At 38.8% G+C, this 25,024-nt stretch overlaps 1 protein-coding gene across 2 annotated transcripts in view; it reads right to left on the bottom strand.

The window, feature by feature from the left end:
- Nucleotides 1–898: 898 nt before the first annotated feature.
- SH3RF2 (SH3 domain containing ring finger 2) overlaps nt 899–25,024 on the bottom strand; it is a 1,223,737-nt gene continuing 1,199,611 nt past the window's right edge. For both annotated transcript variants that reach the window (XM_044064026.1, XM_044064025.1), the window contains exons 10-11: nt 14,865–15,200; nt 899–3,176 (exon numbers count right to left, since the gene is read on the bottom strand). In XM_044064026.1, the coding sequence (XP_043919961.1) occupies nt 15,029–15,200 (172 nt within the window). In that variant the 3' untranslated portion in view covers nt 899–3,176; nt 14,865–15,028. The remainder of the gene's footprint in view (nt 3,177–14,864; nt 15,201–25,024) is intronic.

Raw genomic sequence — 25,024 nt, forward strand, 5'->3', positions numbered from 1 at the left:
CACTTAGAAACTCAAGGGAATAAAAATTCCTTCCACAAATTTGAATCCCACCAATGTACTGAAATAAGAAGGATATTGACACACTTTTTTTCAGATACAAAATTATTTTTGCCAGCTTTAAAAACATTAGTTTTGAAGCATGCACCATTCTATCACAACACCCTCCTTTTGCCATACCTGTAATGCTACCAGTGATATATTATCTATTTGGCCTCTGTTTGGTGCATCTCTTTCTCTGGTGGTCAGAGGTGTATTATGTTAAGATTTTGGATGTTAAAATGAGTTCTGGTCAAGGTCCTGGAAGAGGTGTCTGTCACTTCCTTGGTGCTAGATTCTAAGATGGTTGTTTCTTACTGTACGCCTGCACTTTTGAATTCTGATATCTGTTACATTATGCATGTTTAGTATTTCTACTAAGGGATTACCTTCTGCCTTTACTTAGTATAATGTTATATCTCAGGACTCTATATAATGTCATGCTCTACTACATGTCAGACAGCAGGCAACACAATCCCAGCCATGCACATGTGAAAACAGAATGGTCTGTCATATGTATGATTATTTTCTTCCAGGTTATTCTGTAATGATATGGACTCCTCAAACCCAGGTTACTGGCAGCACAGATACTTATATCATACATCAGCTCCAACATTGCTGTTAAAAAAAGACAAGATACAACAATGCCCATTATAACTACAAATGGCATGATATTGCTTCATCATTGAAATGGACATTTCTTTGGTTTGCACACCATTGAGGCCAAGCTGTAAATATGTCTGTATCTGTGTGATTAAGTAAAAGTTAAAATTACAATTGAATACTATTCCATACAGAAAATGACACATCAAATAGCTTAGTAAAAACAACACTGTTTACAAGGAAGGACAAAGCAAACAACTGAAAAAAATCTGTTTTAATGTTTCTTTCCTGGCAGCACATTGTTTACAATTATAAATTATTTCACAAAACTACATCTATACATAAAAATCCAAAGTGCAAGAACTTAAGCTATATCATACATGACCATAATCTGACACATGTACTGTACAGCTCTCATCAAAGGTGAGTTTTATGTATGGAGTCCCAGATTTTCTTTGTACAATATGTGACTCCCATTCCTACAAGTCATCAGTCATGACATGGTTGCAAAAATGTACATTAAAATATAATACATATAAATCCCTTTAAATAATTACAACCCACCAGAACAATAAGAATGTATCGCCAGTTTTGCAATAGAAAACAATTTCCATTTATTTGTAAATTTGGCTTTATAGATTTAGTGAGCTAGATTTAATGTTTATAAAATGAAACTTTCCAGACAGAAAAAAATACATATTTTCCATATATTTTATATATGTAAAATTTATGAAAGTGAGGGAAACTATGAGGTACACAGGGTGGGATTCAAGAGGAATCCCTACTATTATGCAGGTAGCCTCTACTAAACAGATTGTCGCTGTTTATGGCTGTTCTGCGTAGAGGAAGCTGAATATATTAGTAATCCCTCACTGGTCATCTAGTTAAGCATTAGCTGCATTATATCTCACCCTATAATGACTAGCAACTTTCTCATTAATTGCTTTATTAAGCAGTGTTTAACCAAAAAGTTCATGAACATAAATACTTGTACAACTAACGTACATACTGCCATGTTTGCTTAACAGCACTGTGGTGCATATCTGCTGCCTACATATGTGCAGCTCTGCAGTTTAATTTATTTATTTGCTAACTACATACTCCCAATAGGCATAAATAGTTCTTTTCCTCAGGCAAACTGGCAACTTTATCTGGTTAAGTGACTTGCTGAGGTGCACAAAATCTGCAAGTGGACAGGGAGGGAATCAAACCCAAGGCTACAGAATGATGTTCAAACAACATAGTTAGCAGGAAGGAATAGGTTTTAGCGAGTACACTGTCTCAATATCGGTTTAGCATGTCACTACTCCAGAATATTGCAGCAGACCTTACCGCATCTTCCCATATAGAAGGATGGACCAGACATATCTACAGGGGGGGGGGGGCTAGCCACACTTACTGTACTTTAATGTATTTCAGCTTATTGTTGACTTCTGCTTTACTGCTCCTGCTGTCTTCAAGACGGGAGGACATGATTATAGTATTTGCATTTCCATTTAGCTGATGAAACCTAGCCACAGAGTGAAGCAAAAGAAAGCACTTTTTGCACTGAAATCATCAGAAACACAATGTCTCTAATCCTTAAACAACCATTTTGTTTCTTACACCTGGTGCAAATCCCCCTTGACCCTGGTATAAACAGTCCTTTATCTCTGCAACTTGCATAGATATGTGGATCATATATGGAACCAAGTCATGTATTAAAAATGCATTTTCTATATTCCACTCATCTGCATAAAATTTACACACTTATGTTTTCAGACTAGCATATAATGTTCTGAACACAAACAGGGCCTTTTGGTATTTTAAATATGTAAACAACATTTAGACATATATGGAAAGTATTTGTATTTTTCAAGCAAGTCACTAAACCCTACATTATGTTGTCTGTAGCACTATGGTAATGTAAAAATGGAATAAGAATATATTTACTGTTACACCTTATTTTAAAACCAGTTTATTGAGCCTTTTTACAATTCTGTAATATGGACCTTTTAAGAGAATGATTTTCAGAAAAGCTCTTAATGGTTTAGCACTATTTTCTGAACAAGTATAAACGATCACTAAAGATGGCATGATCTTTTGTAAATTTTAGTGATAAAGATACTAAAAATTCTACAACTAGCATCGGCATTCTTAGACTCTCAATTTGAATAAGGAGAAAGCTTTCTCTCTATAATGTTTCTGAATCCCACAAATCAGCACCATGCAGAAGAAAATTATATTTAGGTATCTGTTAGGAATGGTAACAGTATATCATATCATTGCAATACATTTTCTGTAATGGCTTTCTCAATCATGCCACTTTTTTGTGGACATTAAATGTATAAGCTTAGAAAAATCTTTGTGACATTAGAGTTAATTATAACATGCAAGATGGTGTAGATGGGTAAAGTCACTTGCAAGGATTGTGTGGTTTTGTGGTAGGCTCTGCATCCAGTGAAGAAACTTTCAATTGGTTGGCTTTTATTTTGCTGCGTTCATCCTGTCCTGGTTTGCTGAAAAGTGACTCGATTGAATGAATTGCAACCTGTAACCTATGAAAGCATTAAGTGCAATTTTACACATCTTGTAAAATATATTGAAAACGTACTCTGCCAATCCAGTATATCAAGAAACGTTATTACTGTTAATTGATTTCATTTACTATCTTAGTACAAGTACATAGCCATAATGGTCTGATAAAGCGAACTAAACATTACATGGCTGGCCACATAGTACCAATTTAATTTCATCATTTGAAAATGCTGTTATGTACCACCAATGCTCAGCGATGGAATATAAAATAATTGTGATCGACAGAACATGAGCAACATCTCAAAGTGTAAAGAAAGACTCAAGTGCCCACTGCTAGTAGCACGCAACAACCTTAACACTTATAACTCCTTCTAGAAGGCAATATCGCACACGTCTCATTTACATAACATGGTGAAACATTTTGTCAAAGAAAACTTACAAAAATACATTCAGTTATTCACCATGCTTATAAATAAAAATAGTACCAATGTTTATGAAGTAACTTTGAAAAGCAAAGAATTGAAACCATTTAATTTTCATATTCAACGATTATCCTGATCTAGCATTCTCCTGATGAAATGACCTACTGTTTTGCGCACATATATGGGCATAAACTTGATTCGTTTTGTATAGTTGTTAGGGAATGAGTGAAGTCTTGAAATAAATGTAGATTTAAGATGGGAAGGTTTAAAATGTGTTTATTTGGTTTAAAAATATGCACAGGAATTAAAACCACATTAAAGAAAAAAAAACAACGAAAAAAATCAAGCCTACATGCACAAGATCTGCAGTATGTTCTGAAAAATAACTACGCAATTAATGCAGTAAAATAACCATTACAAGAAAACAGTTCTTAAGTAAAACTAGAACGGCATGTTAAATGGTCTTAGGCTAGAGTTTGCTTTCAATATTACAATGAAAGGAAAGTTTATGATTAATTCTGCTGTGTGATTTTAATGCTGTGGGTGGAAATTTCATGTCATACGTTTATATACTGGTTAAAGGGCAGGGTGAATCAATAAATGGTACTTGGGCATAGACTGGAATTCATAGGAACCTTCACTAATATGCATAACCACACAAGTTAGTTTTCATACTAGAAAATTTTTTTTCTGATTCAAAAAAACTCTTCACTTCCCATTAGTGTGTGTGTGTGTGTGTGTGTGTGTGTGTGTGTGTGTGTGTGTGTGTGTGTGTGTGTGTGTGTGTGTGTGTGTGTGTATGTGTGCTTCATACCTGCTGTACTAAGCAGTACAAAGTCTGAAGTTACATGTAAATACACTAATGGGGGAGTGTGGTATATACTAATGGATTTTATTAGTATCCTAGTACATTTCCATGTAGATCAGTGAACAAAATGTGTATGCATATGCAACACACTTTAACTGTGTACACCTAAGCATTCCAGTGGGGATACGCTTCTCAGTGTGAACCAGCACACCTCTGAATTTTAGTGAGGATAAGCTTCTCATGGTGAAGACACTTTCACCAGACAATGCCAACATAGGTAAGTAGTGTAGTGAAGTGTGAGTCTGTGATAGGCTGTGTAAAGGTGTGTGTGTGTGTGTGTGTGTGTGTGTGTGTGTGTGCGCGCGTGTGTGTGTGTACTTGGCTATCTGTGTGTGTGCATGAGTATCTGCATTTGTACAGACAGTATGAACACATTTATAGCAGTTTTGCTTTAAGTATCCTGCCCTGTTTATTAGCAGCTTAAGTAAGTACTGCTTGAGTATTTTGTGTGTGTTTGCCACATGCACATGTGTGCACGTGGGTGCTTGTGTGTGTACATGCGTGGGTGTATGTTGGGGTAGTGTGCTATCTAAAAGTAACAAGTTGGTTATAATTTGCTTTCACTTTATACCGCAATATAACATCAGCACTGTACTCAGCAAATGGCTGTGTGTGTGTGTGTGTGTGTGTGTGTGTGTGTGTGTGTGTGTCTTCTGTTAATTGTATGTGTTCGAGGGTGAGGAGAGATTCTGTGTGGTCTGCTAGGTGCTGGGCTATACACCAGTGCAATTTGGTAGGAACTAAACCGATCAGTTGTTCAAACTGCCTACTTGAGTGAGTCATAGTCATGCAAATTCCCCTTTAATTAGATGTAGTGCTACTGGGAATGTGTATAATTATGATTCATATTTTAGAGCAGCAGTGAAACTTGGCATATATGTGCAGTGAGAGTTGTGTTCCTGTGCTGACCTCTATGAAGTTACTTAAAGCATGCACAAATAAAACCAGACATATAATTGTTTGTGTAAATGCAAAATAATCAGTCTTTACGATGTTTGCATCATTATGAATATGTCAGATATCAAATATTTATGTAGTAATACATATTTAAGTATACTGTGACAATAAATAAGGAACTTAGTTCAGCACAGCCGAAACTGTTTGCTTAACAGACCTGGAAATTAACAGTATTCCTGCTATTCTGCTGTGGGATTAGAGTTTGCACATTCCCTGAAAGTATGCATTTGATCTCATTTATTTATTTATTTATGCATTTTGCTGAAAACCACTAAGAACAGTTTCCATAGCAACAATCAAAATAATGACATGGTTAAAATCAGAAAGTAGCTAAGAACGATGAAACCCCCTTTAGTTATGAACAACTGTATTTTGATTCCCGTTTGTGCCTCATGTTCCCATATTTATGAGTGTCTTAGGTTATACATAAAACGAGGTAGCATCTGAACAGCTTTTTCAATATAATGTTGAAATAAAGTAATATCATGATCATTCACTATACAGCTACCATAAAAAATATATATAGATACATATAGTTTTACTGGAATTCTTATACTGATAATGCTGTAAGGGAATAAACTCATGAATCACAAATATATATATATATATATATATATATATATATATATATATATATATATATATATATATATATATATATATATATATATATATATATATATATATATATATATATATATATATATATATATATATATATATATATATATATATATATAGGTTGCGGACGTTTGTGAATGAGCAAATGACTGAAACCCAAATGGCCGGGCATACTTACGTGAAAGTGCTTTTCACCGAAGAAGCACTTTCGCGTAAGTATGCCTGTTGCCGAGGCTGTACTACGGTGCGGTCTCAGAGGGAGAATATTTAAGTAGGGGTGTGTGTGGGGGGTGCAGGGAGGCAAAGCCCCCCCCTGCTAAAATGTTAATGTAGTGGGTTTTTTTTGTAACACGCTTTAACGAAAGCGCGTTTTCGATAAAAGCACTTTTGTTAAAGTGTGTTCGGTTATTATGGATTCAGACGTTTGCTCATTCAAGCAAATGTCCTAGATCCATACATATATATATATATATATATATATATGTATGCATACACACACACACACACACACACACACACACACACACATATATATATATATATATAGATATATATATATATATATATACATATATGTATATACATAAATTGTCTACTGCCCATACATAACCATGGAATTCCACAGAAGTGTGCTGAGGTGTTCCCAATTTTTTATGGGGAATAAAGAACCGCTTTCAGTCCTCAGTGACTAAGTGGCAGCAAGAAAATCCCTCCTCCAGCATAGGTGATACAACAAACTGCCACTGTTCCCTCCCCAGCTAACTCCTAAGGAACCTGGGCTGTTACTTGTCCTCAGGTCTCCTGAGCTCCAGTCATCCCTCTGGACCATGGCGCTGGTCAAGAATGAACGGGGAACCTAACTGTAGCTCCAGTAACCAGGATTCAGTTAGTGGGCCTATGATTGGGGAATCTGGTTCAGAGTGGGGGTTGGGTGAAAAAAAGTGGCTAGTTTTAACTCATCCATTCTAGAGGAAAAAAGTTTAGTTCTGCAACAAGCAGTGCCTCCTGGCAGATAGCCAGATGTTGCACCTGTGATATAACAGGGACTCACAGAGGCACTGATTGTTGCCAAAGAACACATATTTCGTTATCCAGGCTGTGGGTATATGAAGCACACAGTTTTGTAATCCTAACAGAGCAGATACTGCAGAGTGTATAATAGTCAACAATGGATATGGGGCACTTGAAATGATGTAACAATTCAGGCTGCCGTGGATGAAGGCTTGTCACTACTAAACTTTAATAACTCATCTTTCTGCAAATAAAATGACATAAACTTTGATAAGATAAGTCTTCCATGGGATGAAGAAGCAAAGCGGTCCTGTGGAATATCAGGTCATACAGGCTTGGGCTGAGGAAAGCCACAGCAAGAGTTTCTCCTGTTCGATTCACGGCTGGAGTGCCTTCTGTGTGGAGTCTGCATGTCCTCCCCGCGGCTGAGTGGCCTCTGAAAGACATGCGTGAATGGGTGTGCCTTTGCTGAAGGTTGGGCGTCTGGCTGACAACTCAGCACCATAAAAAAATCTACTGCCAATCATTAGCGGACCGGAGTTCTGCTGTGTCGACCCCTAACTGGGAAAAGCCAAAAGACAAACAACAGGCTGGTGCTGAGCAAAAGCGACCAGTAGTGAATGGAGGTGACTGATGATCAAGAGGCAGCAGGTGAAATGTCAGAGTCACACTGACTTAGCATAACTACTCAGTGAGTACAGGCAGGTGAAACGTCAGAGTTACACTGACTTAGCATAACTACTCAGTGAGTACAGGCAGGTGAAACGTTAGAGATACACTGACTCAGCATAACTACTCTAGTAGAGGAGTACTCTAATTGAAAGACTCTTTTCAGGTATGAACTGGGCCACAAAGACTTGAACTTATAGACATTATTGAGTATGAAATAATCAATTTACTGTAAAGGTATTATAGCAAGTAGCAATATATACAATATGAAACAAAAAGCAACTAAATCCTTTACCATACAGCATGGAAATGGGTTAGATTATGGGCATTAAAGAGTAACTATAAATAAAAGTACAAGTATACAAAAGTGGAGATGGAAGAAGTGAAAGAAAGAAACAAAGAACAGAAAAATAGAGAAAATAGATAAGATGAGAAGGCATGCATATAAGTTAAATGTTGTTTGTCTTTCGGCTTTTCCGAAGGGGTCACCACAGCGGAACTCTGGTCCGCTAATGATTGGCAGTAGATTTTTACGAAACGCCAGCTCGATGCCCAACCTTCAACGAAGGCACGCCCATTTACGCATGCGTGTCTTTTGAATGCTACCCAACCGCGGGGAGGACATGCAGACTCCACACAGAAGGCACTCCCAAGCCCAGCCGAGAATCGAACGGGCGAACCTCTTGCTGTGAGGTAACAACGCTAGCACCGTTATATCTGAAAAGGTGACTGCAACAGGTAGAAGGAAATGCAAGCAAAAGAGAAATAGTTTTGATAAGTGGGAATGGTTTAGTAGGGGAATTAACAAGCAAGCACAGGTAAATGAATAGAAGTAGTGTTCCAGGAAATAAAGTAAAAATATGGCAAGGGAAATGCATAAGTGGAGACAAGTAGCTAGCTTATGAGAGGAGTCTAACCATGACCGCTGAAACTATGGCATTGAGAATTTTCTTTAATGTGTTTCTTTAGGGCTTTTCTGAAATTGATAAGTGTCATGAATGACCTGCTGCTCAGAAGTAATCTGTTCCAGTATTTAGGAAGTGAACTTTTTGGAGCATCGACAAGTGTGTGGGGAGGTTTAACCAGCTAACTTTCATCTGTAGTCTTGGGAGTGTAGGTTGTACCTCTAAATTGTAAGAATTGGTTAAGTTGGGACAAAGCAGTTATTTGTACATAGAGGTATTCTATAGGACACCAATTAATTTTTGCTATAGAATGACAGTGGTATTCATGTGATGAACTAAGGTGTATAAATCTCAATATTTTGTTTTCTCCCACCTAGAAGATGAGTCTATATTGATCAGAATGTAAGGCTACTGCTGGCCAGATATATTCTAATGTTGGTATTAGAACACTAAATGCTATGACATGTCTTGTATCTTCATTTAATAGATGGGAAATACTGCATCATATTTTAAGCTGAGTGATTATCCTTTTTGTTTGTTTTTGAACAAGAGAATACACACACACACACACACACACACACACACACACACACACACACACACACACACACACACACACACACACACACACACACGGATCAGAACAAGTCACCCTGGTGGACATCAAGCATAAATAGGTTATGCAAAAACAAGAAGAAAATAATGTCTAAGGACAAGGGGGAACTGACTCAGCAGGGGAAAGACACCCTCCACAGCTTGAACAAGTAAATTACATATCTTCTAAAGTCCTCTAAAGCCAATTATAAAGCTAAACTAGCATCCCTAGCTAAGGATAATCACAAGGCATTCTTTAGCTATGCCAGAAATCTAAAAGGAAAGGCCCAGCTTTGTGTTGAACTAGTAGTAGAAAGTACCATTCATACTGACCCTGAGGACATTGCCAACCTGCTAGCAGACAGATTTGGTGCAAACTTCACCCCCCACCGGTCCCCACCAGACATACCTCAATGCATACCTGTCACCTAGTGTCCTCCACCTAGTATCTCCAAAGAGCAGGTCATAACTGCACTCTTCATGGCCAAAAACACAGCCTCTATGGCACCAGATAATATCCCAGGCTGCCTACTAAATGGTCTAAAACAGTACATAGAGGAACTACTTGGCACTCTCTTCAATCACGGTACTGGCTTTGTCCCAGCAGAATGAAAAATAGCAACAATAATTCCCTTGCACAAAGGGGGTCCCATCAACCGACCCTGGGAACTATAGACAAAGGCTATGGAGAGAATCATCATGGACCTTATCAACAAAGACATAGGTGACCTTCAAACTCTTGACCTGACGCAATTTGGCTTTGTTAAGAGTAAACCATGCTTATTAAACCTAGTAGACTTCCTCAAGAATGTCACCAAAGCCCTGGATGAAGACAAAACAGTATATACAGCCTATCTTGACTTAGCCAATGCTTTTGACACAATCCTCTACTCAGGCATCATTGAGAAACTTGCCCAGCTGGGAATTAACCCATATGTCACTAGATGGGTAGCCAACTGGCTCACTGACAGAATGCATACAGTCAAAGTTGGGGGTACCAGCAGAGCAGTTACCAGTGGTGTACCACAAGGATGTGTGCTAGGCCCCCTACTGTTTCGAATCTATTTCTCAGAAGTCCAGGTGAAAATAGATGGCCTGTGGCTTACCAAGTTCACCAATGACTATAAAGTGGATGCAATCACTCAGTCCCACAATGATGTTGACATACTACAAAAAGGGCAAATGATTGGTACACAAAGCTACAGACTTAAACTAAATGCAAAAAAATGTGTTAATCATCCATTTTGGCATAGGGGAAGTCCCTAAAAATTAAGATATTAACAGCACCCCCCCTTAGCTCAAACCATGTAGTGAGAGATTTGGGAACACAGGTTGACAGCAACCTTAACTTCAATCACCATGTGTCTACAGTGGTAAGGAAGGCTTTCTGTGCTGCACATTTCATAAGTAAGGGCATCGCATCCAGAGCTAAGGATGTTATAATTCTCCTGTATTCATCCCTCATCAGACCACTAATAGTGTACAATGCTCCCTTCTGTGTGTATCTCACCAGACACCTGCAGCAGCTGGAGAGACCTCAGAGGTTTCTCAACAAGAAAATTCAGGGCATTAAACACATGACCTACATGGACAGAAAGAAGGCCCTGTCACTGTATTTTATATCTTATAGGCTGGTGGAAGGCAACTTGTGCCTGCCTGGCCTACAGAGCAGCTTCAGACTCTGTCCTAATGGAAATGCTACACATCTGCAAGTCAAATCGAACAAGATTCACTTGCTCAAGGGATATTAACCTAGCCTACGACATTAACAGGACATGCTGGAGAGACTATGTCTCCTAGAGGTTACCACTCCTCTGGAACAAACTCCCAAGTCACATAAAACACAGCTCCTTAATGACCCTATTTAAGCATAGCTTAGACAACTTGATGGGAGACCATAAATTTACCCCAGGGGTGTCACCTATGTCCCTCTTGGATAAGGGCAGTAAATGCTGATCAAAGACTTGTGCTTCAAATATAGACCATACAACTTGGTCAATAAGGGAACAATGGTATAACATGGCTAGGCTTATAAGGGCCCTAGGGCCAATAGCCTAGTAATCTCCTATTTACCTATGAACCTATGTGCCCCCTTCAATGTCATCATTACTTGTGGTTGCTGGATGTTGTACTGCTACTTCTTGTGGGTTTCCTGACTTGGTGGCTATGAAAAGCACCTGACTGGTAGACTGTGTTGACACTGGTGTTGAGTAAAGGTTAACCTGAAATCATGGCTCAGCAACATTGAATTGCCATCTTGAAGGTGATCTATTAATATGAAGCATTCATCTCCTATGCATATAATGTAAAGTTTTCAATCATTAAGCACACTATTGGTACTGATGGCAATGTGAAATAAATAAGGCATGATAAATTGTATGCTGGGCAGTTCTTTTACCCTGGCACAAGAGTATTGTAAAGCAGAATGTAAATGGTTGAATGACACCAGTTCCTGTAAACACGTATTAGAACTATATGCACCACTGAGACCAGCTGGATCAACATCTCATTTCACTGAAACTTGGCAACTTATTCTGAGGCTGTGTGACCTTAGAGAAGGTTATACTGGATAAGGTGGTGCAGAGGATAAAGCCCCCTGCATGGTGGCATTTGGGGCTTGGCCTAACCACCTAGATCTTTAACTACTAAATGAGGTGTCATTGCAATTGGTCTTTAATTGCTGGAGCACATCCATCTAGTTCAGTTTACTTTGGAGATGTTATGATTATGAAGCAAACAAAGTGACTGGCTTAATTAATTTCTTTACATGTATTAAGTATTCTAAATGCATGGTTAGTTGCTAATCAGATTGGTGGAAAATGATCAACCACTTCATAAAATATTGTAAACAACTAAAATCCAGTAAAAACAATGAAGGATGTCAAAATATGGATTGGCTAAATGAATGAAATCAGGTCTTTTGCCTGCTAACAAACACTGCTGCATTAACAGAAATAACTGCGCCTTAAAAAGAAACTTATCACGGTACAACTAATCTTGTGTTAATGGACTGTACTGAAACTACGCTTATGTCTTTTAGACTACAGATTTCCTTTCTTGCTTTCATCTTTTAGTATTCTTCACCTTTTTACTCTTATTTTTTGCATTTCATGGTTAAGCTTGTTCAATCCCCCCAAATTAAATTTTATATTCAACAGCTCCTAAAAATGGAAAAAAAATACATCTTTTAATAATAGGATACAAAATGTGATTTTTTTTTTAAATAAATGATAGAAATGTTTTACAAATTAATAACAGTCAAAGTTTTCTTACAAATCAAGAGGATACATAGGACATCAGTATGATAAATAATATATACAAGTAAAGATCCCATTAAACGTTATCTAACACTGTAGATTAAAACTAAATATGATGCTATGAAGTAAGCATCTTCTGCACAACCTACTACACTTAGCTTTTCTGGTTATTTGTCAAATTTATGACAGTGTAAGTCATTATGTTCTGTGTTAAATAATGTTCCATTGAGTTTTGGCTGCTCTTGTCTTTGATACTTTTCTGAGACCGAAGGTATATACAACAATTAATGGTGGTGGTGGGCAAACCAAGGATCATGTTTTGCTTTATTACAATTCTTATTGTGTTTATTTCCCATATAATTTCAGATATGGGTCATCAAATATGGTATTAAAATCTCCACTCCTGTTCAAATTTCATTGGTGTTCTCTTCTTAATATGAATAACTTATATGGACTTCTACTCACTGCAGCTATAAGCTCAGCTGTTAAAATGATAAAGTAATTTAACACCCTGTCTATTGCTAAATGGCAAACTGGTATTCCCGAAACAGAAAAAAACAAGTTTTCAGAAGAAGTTTGAAAGAAGCTGATATTTCCAAAACTATTCCACAGCAGTGCTAGAAAAACAAAAAGAAGAATCCTAGTTTTCAGAAAAAAATTTGAAAGGAGCTGACATTTCTCTAGACTTTTCTAAAATGTAGCAGTGTTATTTTACTAGTGAAACAACACAATTATGGTTTAATTTGAAATCGCTCTGACAACAATCACAGAGTAAGAATATTTGTACATCTGTGTGTGTGTCGGGGAGGGGGTAATTTAAATGGCTGTAATTAAAGGTTTAGCTTCTATCCGAATTATTCTGCTGAAAATAGGCTATTTCCCATTTAATCAAGTCTGCTTTGAGGTTGCCCAGTACTTCCACTTAAAGCAAACATAACTGCTAACTGCTATGTATTACTGATAAACAGTATCCATGTACAAGAGACATGCTAATGTAACCAATATTTTGGATACCTTTTTAATGGTAACAGGACAACTCACTGTACCTCACTGAATGCTGCCCCTTTCAGAAAGGTGATATAATTCTGGTATTATTATACAACAGTAGAGGTGCAGTTTCTTACACAGGGGATGTAGATGGGTGCCCTTCCCCATACAAAAATACTTGGGTTCTATCACAGTAAGAGAGGTCACTTTCAGTCATAGCTAGTTTTAATGAGATGGTGCTCAATGGATTGCCCTGGAACCTTTAAAACGCATGTTTGCCCTTCAACAATACACACCAACCCCAGCAAGCCTTTTCTCTTCTACAAACTTTCTATAGCCTTTCTTCATTGATGTTTAAGTACATTAAATACAGATAGTTTTGTGCTTAATGCCTGAGACATATTTTAGAAGGCACAAATATATTTATAATATATATATGTCTATAGACTTTCTTTCCAAATTACAGCATAATAAAATGTAATTTATTTAAAAGATCAGAACAAATTCACTAGCCAGTCACTGCTAACCTCTCTCTTTCTCGCACATACACTCTAACATGCATACACTTATAGTCTCTTGCTCTTAAGCAGCATATAAATTGCAACATTTTAATAAAACTCCACAAATGCTATTTAAAATAAGTAATATACATCAGTATAGTCTGAAAAAAATGTTTTCTCAACCATATAATATTTTGGTTCTTTGTCCATAAATTACATTTATCAAAATTATGTTCAATGTTTCAAAAACAAAACTTTTCTTTTTTTTTTACAATTCCCAAGGGAATTACAAAGCTACATGTCTCAAACTTTAATACAAGGTTAGTATTGAACCAAATATGTATGCACATATATATATATACATATATATATATATATATATATATATATATATACACATATATATATATATATATATATATATATATATATATATATATATATATATATATATATATATATATATATATATATATATATATATATATATATATATATACAGTTTTAATATGCCCATCCCCCCAGTTTGGTGGAATGGCCAAATACTGAAAAAAGTTCTTATATACATATATACATGGGAATTATACTTTCTTATAAACATAAAACAAGCTGATTACCAGTTTGACTGAATTTTTCCCACATTTTAAGTTGTTCTAAAGCTTGCCAAACGTGATCTTTCTTTAATTTAAAAACAAATGCACAGCATGCTGTTTTAACAATCTTATACAGTGATGGGGTTTTGTAGAGACGCAGAAAACAAACTCAGTCTTTTATGCAGAAAACTAATTTAAAATGTTTTATCTGTCACTGCTCCATGGTTGTGTGCTTCTGACAGTCACCCGTCTTCCATTATACATTCTATGAGCTTACTCAAAACACAGGCCTATCTTGAAAATTAAGGCAAGGCTGGTATTTACCTTGTTTCAAACCTTTGTCATAAAGTCAGAAATGAGGTGCAACATGTTTTTTTTTTCAAGTATCAGTTCTTCAACATTTCTTGACCTTGCATAGTGAAGAAATAACTACTTATTTCCACTTTTGTCCCAGTGTTTTCATACCAGATTCTAATATACAACATAGTTCATTCCAGGCACTCCACAAAGCTATATGGAAAGAGGACGGCCTTGCCAGTCTTGTCACTGGTTCCATGAGGCCAACCATCTTGGCGAGTTCTCTGAAGTAACAGTGTGTCTGCAGCTTTTAGGTTGTACTCTGCTTCTCCATAGGTCGGGTATGCAAGTCCTGTTTTGTATCTGCAGATAAAAACAGAAGAAAACAGAAGAAAACTTGTCAACAAGCATTTCTTTATCATAATCAGCTTAAAATCTTTACTGGAACATATAAAAGCTCCTAGATAAAGCTGGAAGCAATTCCTTTGCCTTCTGCAATTAGTCATTTATTTGAAACAATAAAGTAAAATGTAAAAGTTGTAGTAATTATTATGTAAAAAATAATGTCATTATCATTTCTAAGTGGCCTGTATGAACTTCTTTTGCTTTTTTGTACCTGTTTTAAAAAACAGTTTTCATTTGTTATAACCTCTTAAATTGCAAAACTATACCTGCTGTTCAGCAGGGTTGTTTATTTTCTTAACTCACTACATTCACATTTATGTGTAATTTTGTTGTCTGTATTCTTACCTGTGCATTCTTATGGTTAACCAAAACAAAAACAAAGTGAAAACCCAAGAGAGGAGCACATGATGCACTCAGTTCCATCAAATATCTTTTATTACTTCAGTTAAATGCTTTTGTCCTCTGTATAACAGGACTTCATCAGAATTAAATACAGAAACACAACACCATTTAAAAATACAAGATCAACATGTACGTCACATTTCCCAAAAGAGATCTAATTAACCCTTAAAACATACTACAGAAATATATTTTGAAAAACATTTAAAAAGCAATGTTAAAAGGCTTAAAAAAAAGGACTCCAAAACTGCACATTCATGAAATTGTGTCCAAGCCCTAGTGAAAAATAAAAAACAACTTACTATAATGTAAACTCATCACATCAGGAATTTATATACCATAATATTAAATTTAATAGAAATAATAAATATATTAAATATAATGAAATGGAAGTCAACAGGAAATAATATTAATATGCTTACTGTTAATTTCATTTTTGCAAGCGTAATCTCATGTCTACACTTGCTGCTCATGTAGTGCCTGAAAAGGGTCCTGAACCAGCCCACTATTATAGTATACAGTGAAGAGTGCTTTACTTATGTGTCATAAGCCCTGGACAAAGGTTTTATCTTGACTGTACTTATGACTCATGAGTCCAAAATCCTGTCATTTAATTAAATCAACTTCAACTGAGTCACAGTACATCTAAAATATTTCTGAAATGCAAGGGTGAAGCCAGGAGTTTTGGAACTGACCACCAACTTTCAGAATGTAGACCCTTTTCCCAACACGTGTAGCCCCTCTAGTCCAGATACTACATACTTTGGGATAGCACACCTTTTCAATGTAGAAAATCTCCTCCTACAATAACAAGCTTAAGCTGAAGGCCCTTTTAGCCATCCAGACATTCTTAAAAAGCTGTTTAAATACTCTGTAAAATACACCAGGATTATAGAACTTCTCATTTTGAAAAATAATTGAAGAATACAAAAAAGTACATGTTGTAGTATGCATGGAATACATCTAGTTACAATCTCACTGAAATTATAAAACTTTTTTTGCTCCCAAATTCTGAAATGTTTTTATTCTTTATGCCCTTCCAAATAAATCCAGATCCAGCACTTGTCAGCTGAAGAAAAGCCTACTTTTCCCAGAAGAGCATGGAGAGAATTTCAGAAATAATAAAAGTCATGGCTCCTTTGGAAAAATCTGTTTGTCCCACTTGGTATCCAAGCAGTCATTGGAAACCAAAGGGACAGGATGTGTACATTGTGAAGAAAATTTGGAGCATGACTATAAGGATGAATATATTTGTACTACCACCATGCTCTCAGAGCACCTACAATTTTAAGCGAGTTAGAAAGCCTCTACCACAGTTGCCTACCTTCCCTTCTGGCCATTTAGTGTATCGTAAACTGTTTAAGATTTTCTTAAACTCATTTCCTCCCAGCAAGTAAGTACCATCTATATTTGTTGAGTATGCCCCTTGTCAAATCACACAGCTGGCTGACTTTTAAATTCTTACTGTCAGTTTTTTTTTACATTGATTGATTATTTTAGCAAGAGCAAAGCTAATTTTAAACTTATATTTATCCTGCATCAGAATTTGTGAATATTTTGCTCTCATTTGCAACTATTCTGTAACTCCAGCTGGCTTGTAAAGTCATTCAGCCACTAATGGTTTACAGATTTTGTTGTACCTTCAAAGTTGCAAGACAAGAGGGTAGAGTCTGGCATGGTGCCCAAGAAGCTATTTATGTCAGTGGGGGATTTTCGTCTTTCAATGAAAGTTTGGTAAAAGTAATGTAGTGTGTTAATTGTAATAATATTGAAGATTCCTTCTTCGTCTTTCATCGCCACAGCAGATCACCTGTCTGCTCATGACTGGCAGTGGAGTTTTACGGTGTCGAGTTGCCAGCCTGGTGCCCAACCTTCCACAGAAGGCATACACATGCACGCACTCACACCTAGGGCCAATTTTAGAGTGTCCAATCCACCTACAGCATGTCTTTGGGATGTGGGAGAAAACCAGAGCACACCCACATGGCGGACATGCAGACTCTGCACAGAAGGCACCCCAGCTGAGAATTGAACCGGAGAACCTCTTGCTATGAGGTGGCAATGCTAACCACTGCACCACTGCAGCCACCCTAATATCAAAGATTCCTAATGACTACTAAATACTTCAGTGATCTTTTGAATATACTGCAGATTTTTCTTGTGATACTTGACTGTAGTAGTTGTACAACTCATTCAAGCTTTTACTGAAATTTAAGCCAGACAGAGAGCCTGGAGCTCTTGGAGATAAATATGGTGGTCTACAGTAGTTATATACTTTGACTGATAGGAGTGTAAGTGATGTGGGCCTCCTGATGGTGCTTCACCTTATTGTGCTTTCAGGTTTCTGAAACCTGTTTTCTTAATATGTCATCATCCTGTGATCCTTGTTAATAACTGGGTGAAGATAAAGACTAGACAGACCATTGTGGGGTGTTTTAAGAGTGTTGTCTTGATTCCCATTAGTGTAAGATGTTGCCACCTTGCCTGATATTTCCAGAAATGGCTGAATGTATTACCTCCCCAAGATAACAGGGTTCATATTATATTGTCGAACTTTAAAAAGTCCGAAAGCCATATGGTTGAACCCATATGTTCGAACTTTTAACTGACAGTTATAAGCAAGGGGCAAGTCCCCCTGCACCCCCACACCCCCCACTCTTTAAATATACCAACTCTGAGAATGCACTACAGTGCAGTAAAGGGAAACCTTCCCTTTCCACACTGAACATAAATCTCCATTGAAATGTTCGAACTTCTGATATTTCGAACATATGTGTTCGACAATATGGCGTTCGAACTTGTTACGGTTCGACAACGTAATATGTATCCAGATACCATGCAAATGGTTCTGCATTTGGTGAGTTACTTGATTCATTGGTATGAGACAGAATAATACTGTATGAGAAATTATGAGATGAGAGGCAGACTGTTTAATGAAGCAAGACTAATGTTAAATAAAATGGCTGATGTGTTCAAGGCAAGTAAACTATTTGCTGACATCAAAAGATCTTAGACAAGAGTTAAAACTTTCTAAAGCTTCATGTGACCTGGAAATGTGGAAATGAATATAAACAGAATTAAATGATTTATAGAAAAACACAACCGTGAAATCATCTTAATAATGTATGTAAAATGAATGAAACAAAAATTCAAAGAGAATACATAGAGTGGATTAAAGTAATAAAAATTAGGTATTTGTGCATTCAGTACATGTTGAGAAAGTACATAGAGCTAATGCTGTGCAAGAAATTACTCAGAAAGTATGCAAACAGTGGATCTGTCAGAAGTCTGGACAAAGAAGCTCAAATGTATTAATCAAGGTATGTTGTTCAGACTGTGCACTGCTACAGAGTATAATATCTGCAAAAAAAGTATGACTTTGAAAGTGAGTGAACTGAAAAGGACAGTTGTGTAAGAATTTACCATAACCTTAGACGTCCTTCTATTCTCATGTAGCAATATTCACAACAGTATTCATAACAGTGGGGAGGTTGCTGGATACCCGGCCAGTATACCAAAGTCTATGGAGCAGGGGGTACATGCGACGTCTGACATGCAACGTCTGATGTCAGAGCCATAAACCAACGTCGGCCATAAAAGTGATGTCTGAACATACCCACTTCAGAATGGACTGCCGCACACAGTAGTACCCCTGTTAAGTAGGAAGAGGGAAAATAAAAAGGCCTTTCAGACTCACATGTAAGACCAGACCAAAGGGTGCTTCAAAAGCCTGTGTCTGCTGCTGAGGTTAACTGGATGGAGGACTATGTCCCCACAGGTAAATAGGTGAAAAATCTAAGGAGAGTAAAAAAAGAGGGGATAGGGGGAATGGACTGAATACTGCAACGTGGAAGAGAAGGATATCTAAGGTTATGGTAAGTTCTTACACAACTGTTTTATGTCCTTCTATTCTCATGTTGCAGTATTCATCACAGTAGGGAGAGTACCAAAGCTTTTAGCTATGAACCTGGGTGGAGGTATGTGGTCCCTGGTCAATGAGACCTTGTAAGATAGATCTAGCAAATCCAGCTCTAGCTCTGGAGACCAAATCTAGTTTGTAATGCTTGGTAAAAGTATGAACTGAAGCCCAAGTAGCAGCTTCTAGGATAGAGGCGTAGTCTATCCCCTTGAAGAAGGCAGCTGAGGAGGCAGCTGCTCTGGTGGAATGGGCTTTAACATTCCCAGATAAAACTTTGCCATGAAGGGAATAACAATTACAAATGGCCTTAGAGATCCAAGACGATATAGTCTGTTTAGAGACTGCCTTCCCTAAAGCCCTTGGGTGAAAGGAAATGAACACCTGGTCAGACTTTCTAATAGGTTTGGTTGGATTTGTCTAATTAATACCTAAGTTGTCTGTGGACGTCTAAGGAATGTAGAGCCCTTTCTGAGGAATTTGGAGGTTGAGAGTAGAAAACAGGAAGGTTAATGGTCTGATTCAGTGAAAGTTCATTAACCACCTTAGGCGTGAAAGAAGGGTTATTCCTTAGAGAGACTCTGTCCTTATGGAAGATAAGGTAAGGAGGGATGGCCATCAGGGCTTCTATTTCCAATACCCTTCTGGAAGATGTGAGGGCCACCAGCATAACTGTTTTCAAGGTACATAGCTTCAGGGTTGCTGAGTGTGGTGGCTCAAATGGTGACAAGGTAAGTTTCTCTGGGACAAAATTTAAGTCCAAAGGTGAAGGTATTGGTTTGGGGGGGTGTCTCGTATGGAGGACCACTTTCAGGAAAAGTTTAACTTTCAACCTGGATGCCAAAGGAGGAATCAAAGGCAGACAAGCAGAAATGGCAGACAGGTGGACCTTAACTGAAGAATACGTTAGTCCTTTATGAAGGAGCTCACACAAGTAAGAAAGGACCATAGGTACAGGAATGAGTAATGGGTCCTGGTTTTTCTTTTGACACCATCTGGAGAATCTTTTCCATTTTGACACATAATTTCTCCTGGTGCTAGGCTATCTGGCCTCCTGCAGAACATTGAGCACATCCTATGAGTATTAGTGTCTTCAGGGGATTAGAACCCTATCACCCATAAGGTCAGTCTGAGATTGGTCACCTGATGGTGCACTAGGGATCCCCTGTCTTGTATGAGTAGGTCTAAGTACCCGCAAAGTAACCACAAACTACCACATAGGTGGTAGCCCCCTAAATACGGAAGACGTAATAAAGGATCTGGGGAACCAAGTAGATAGTAACCTCTCCTTTGATAATCACATTGCCAAAGTGGTTAGAAAATCTTTCTATGTGGCCCACCTAATCACAAAAGGGTTTGCATACAGATCAAAAAAGAGGTCATTGGGCCCCTCTACGCATCACTCATCAGACCTATCATAGAGTACAATGCCCCATTTGCGATGTACCTTACAAGACACCTGCAACAACTGGAAAGATGACAGAAGTACCTCACCAAGAGGATCACTGGCCTCAAGCAGATGCCCTATGCAGCTCGACTTAAGAAACTCCAGCTGTACTCAGTTGCATACTGCCTATTCAGTGGTGATCTCTGCCTGACATATAAAGCCATGTCCAACCTAGAACTGATGGACATGCTCCACCTAAAGAAAACCATATCCCCTCGAACCACATGCTCCAGGGATCTAAACCTCACCACAGCAATAAATATGACTTGCTGGAGGGATAGATTCTTGTCCCAGACACTTCCCATGCTCTGGAACAAGATTCCAATCCACATTAGGCAGAGCTCCTTGCTAACCCTCTTCTAGAGAAACCTTGACAAGTGGATGGGAAACAGAAAGTTTACCCCAGGGATCACTTCAATGGTTCTGCTGGACAGAGGCACAGGGAGTTAATCTAAGGGTGCAGCGAAAGCCAACACATTCTGGCTAGGCTTATAAATGCCTTTGGGCAGATAGCCTAGTACCTGCCTATGAACCTAGAATCAGTGGGTAACCTGTAATTATTGCCCTTGGCAAAAAGGTGAAGGAGAAACCAATGCTGCCTTGGACAAAAGGGGGTCACCAGCAGGATTTTTAGTTTGCCCCTCTGAATTTTCAGAAGGACCTTCTGAATTAGTGTGAAGGGTGAAAAGGCATAGATATACATCCCTGCTCAAGAGAAAGAGAAGGCATCCACTTTCCAAGCTTGAGGATGTGGATCTCTTGTATAAAACTGAGGCATTTGTCTGTTCTGGGAGGAGGCAAACAGATCTGCTTGTGGAATACCCCACTTGTGAATAAGATCCAGGAACACCTCTCTGTGAAGCATCCATTCGTGAGAGGGTGCAGAAGTTCTGCTGAGTGTCTGCCATAACATTCTCTGCTGAAGGAATGTACACTGGTTGCAGGTGGGTATGAAGTGTTGATGCTAAGGTCCAGATCTGTATGGCTAGACTGTTTGTTTATGTACCACAAGACAGTCATATCATCTGTAATTACTTTCAACATGCCAGGGAGCAGGGCTAATTGGAAGGTCTGTAAAGTTAGAAAAAGTGCCCTCATTTCTTTGATGTTGATATGGTCCCTTTGTCTGAGAGTAGACCATTTTCCCTGCACAGTGTTTTGTTTGTGGTTGTGCATTAGCACCGCTCCCCCACCCTATATCTGAGGCATCTGTAAAGATTTGCTGTAAGGGGGGAGGTACCCGAAAGGGGGTGCCCTGGTTGAGATTTATGTCAGTAATCCACCATTGAAGTTCTTTCTTCAAGCATGGTAGGAGAGGGAGACGGGTACCCAGAGGGTGAGAGTGTTGCCTTGATTGAGTCTTCAGAACCCACTGGATCTTTCTCATATATAGCCTTGCCAGAGGGAGCATGGGTATCAGGGATGCCATGTGACCTAAAACTCTTAGGAATTCTCTGGCTGGTAAATAAGGTAGATTGATAAGATTTTTGAAGTAGAGGGTGAGGTCTGTTATCCTCTGACCTGGTATGAAGGCTGCCATCCTGTCTGTTCCGATCCTGCATCTCAAGAAAATTAGGTCTTGAGTGGGGGTCAGGTGGGACTTTACCTTGTTTACAGTGAACCCTAGCACTGCCAGGGTATTGGTCACCCTTTGTAGATGGTGATGGAGGGTCTGACAGTCCTGGTGAAGTATTAACAGGTTGTCTAGGCATGGGTATATTTGAATACCCTGAGGTTTGCAGTGGGCAAGCACTGGAGCTAGGCACTTTGTAAACACCTGCGGTGATGTGTATAGCCTAAAAGGTAAGTCAGCAAAGGAAAGGAAAGGAACCTACTGAAAAACGTAGGAATTTCCTGTAGTCTGTGTGTATAGGAATGTGAAGGTAGGCATCTTTCACATCCAGAGCTACCATGAAGGCCTGGTTTGGGATGACTGGTCAGAGCAGATATAAAGTGAGCATTCTGAAAGTGCAGACCTTGAGGAAAAAGTTGAGAACAGATAAGTCCAGAATTGGTCTCCAAGGACCATCTTTCCTTGAGACCAGAAACATCCTTGAGTAAAACCCCTTGCTTATCTGTTGAGTAGGTACCCTTTCTATGGTGCCCTGAGCCTGTAACTGGTGAAGAATGGAGGGGAAGAGATGAATCTGACTTGACGGGGTTGGGGTATCCCCTGGAAGGGGGCCAATGTCTACCAAGTCATAAAGTAACCTCTCTGAATAATGGAAACAACCCAGTTTTCTGATGTGATCTTCCACTAGGAGGGTAGGGAAAGGGTGAGATGAAGGGGGTGAGGTGTGTTGGGATGTAGAGGTTTTGAGTCACAGTGGAGGTGGTCTGGTTTGGTCAGATTGACTCCAAAAGGAAGTGGAAGAGGTGGTGGGAGGCAGTCTAGGAGTGGCTTTTTTCCTAGCTTGCTTTCATCCCTTTGCATGAGGTGGAGCAGAATGAGAAGGCTGCCTCCTAACAAAGGTAGTCCTTTGTGGATAATTCCTATGATATCTGGAGATAGGTGACACCAGTAAATGCTTCAGATTTTGTCATTTTTTCCCTTTTCTTGAAGGGATTTGAGGAGTTCTGATGAAGCTTATCTGAAGACAACCTTATTATCAAGAGACACATCTAACAACTAGGTTTGTACAGCCATAGGAAGGGGTTGAAGTCTCACCCAGGAGTATCTCCTCAGGACAGAGTCAGAAGCTGCAGATTTTGAGGAGGCTTTCACAGCATCATAGCTGCACACAATGGAGTGAGTAGTCACCTGAGATGCTGTGGAAAGAAGGGTGTTAGGTTGTGTCTTAGCTGGTGAGGGTGGTACATCAGGTAGGAGAGCTGAGGCCTTCAAGAGAGTGTCCAAGACAAACCTAGCCATGTGGGTTTGGTAATTAAGGGCTCTAATAGCAAGAGTGGTGGAGGTATAGACCTTCTTACCTAGCCTATCCATGAATATACTGTCCTTGTCAGTAGGGTAAAGAGCAGATGAAGGAAGCTGTCTGGAGGATTTATCAGCAGAGGTTGCTATAACTACTGGGTCTGCAGGTGGGTTCTTAAACAGGAATTGGGTGTTCTGAGGTACTTTGTAGAACCTGTCTGGATATTTGGAAGCTGGGGGTTGGAATATCAGGGGCCTGTGAAGCAGCCAGAAAGGCATCTTGAAAGGCCGGAAGTAAGGGAGGGACAGCTGAAGGGGGGGGGGGGCGGCTCCATCTGTAATAAGTCAAAGTACTTCTTTCTTTGTGTCACAAACATCTGAGTCTTTCCATTTAAAATGTTCTCTCATAAGAGAGATAGTATCTCCAAAGGTACATTCTTCTCCTGGAGACTCAGGACTGATGGAATCCTTTTCCTTAGAGGTGATAAAATCCTTAGAAGACACAATCTGTGAGCAGTAGGTCAATGATTCCTCAGAGGAGGAATATTTTTCCTCTGATACCTCTAAGGCCTGCGCTGGAGGAGTAACAGATTGGGGTAACTGTGTCTGTAGGGCATGTAATGCCCTGAAAAGGTTCTGGGAGAAAACATCCCACCTAGGAACAGGCTGTTGTTCTGAATGTTTCAACTTCTGTTTCCTCTTCAGAGGAGTGGAGGGCTGTGTCAGTTTAGAAGCCAATGTCTGGGAGGATGGAAGGGTGGGAGTAGGCCCCTCAGATGCCACAAGATGTGGTTCCCTTCTGCCATTGAGAGCTGATGGCTGATCTACCTCAGCGGATGTACTCATCATTTCTGCCAACCCAGCTTCCACTGTGGTTCCTGGTACAGGTTGAGAAATGGAGGTCCGATGAGATCCTAGGCTTTCATCTGCCTCAAGAGCCTCACCAAACACCTGAGATGCAGAATGGGAATCGGGCCTAACTTTTTTGACATTCTTTTGAGGCGGCTCATCGGGAGTGCCTACCCCACCCTCCATTCCTAATGCTAGATGTTGAAGTCTTTGATTTTCCAGGTATAATTTCAGTGCAGCCAGATGGCTGCAGAGAGTTTTTGGCACAAGGTATTTACAAATAGCACAAGACGTATGGT

This window comes from Protopterus annectens, chromosome 2.part2 (assembly GCF_019279795.1).
Source record: "Protopterus annectens isolate FY-2018-M chromosome 2.part2, PAN1.0, whole genome shotgun sequence".
NCBI lineage: Eukaryota > Metazoa > Chordata > Ceratodontiformes > Protopteridae > Protopterus > Protopterus annectens.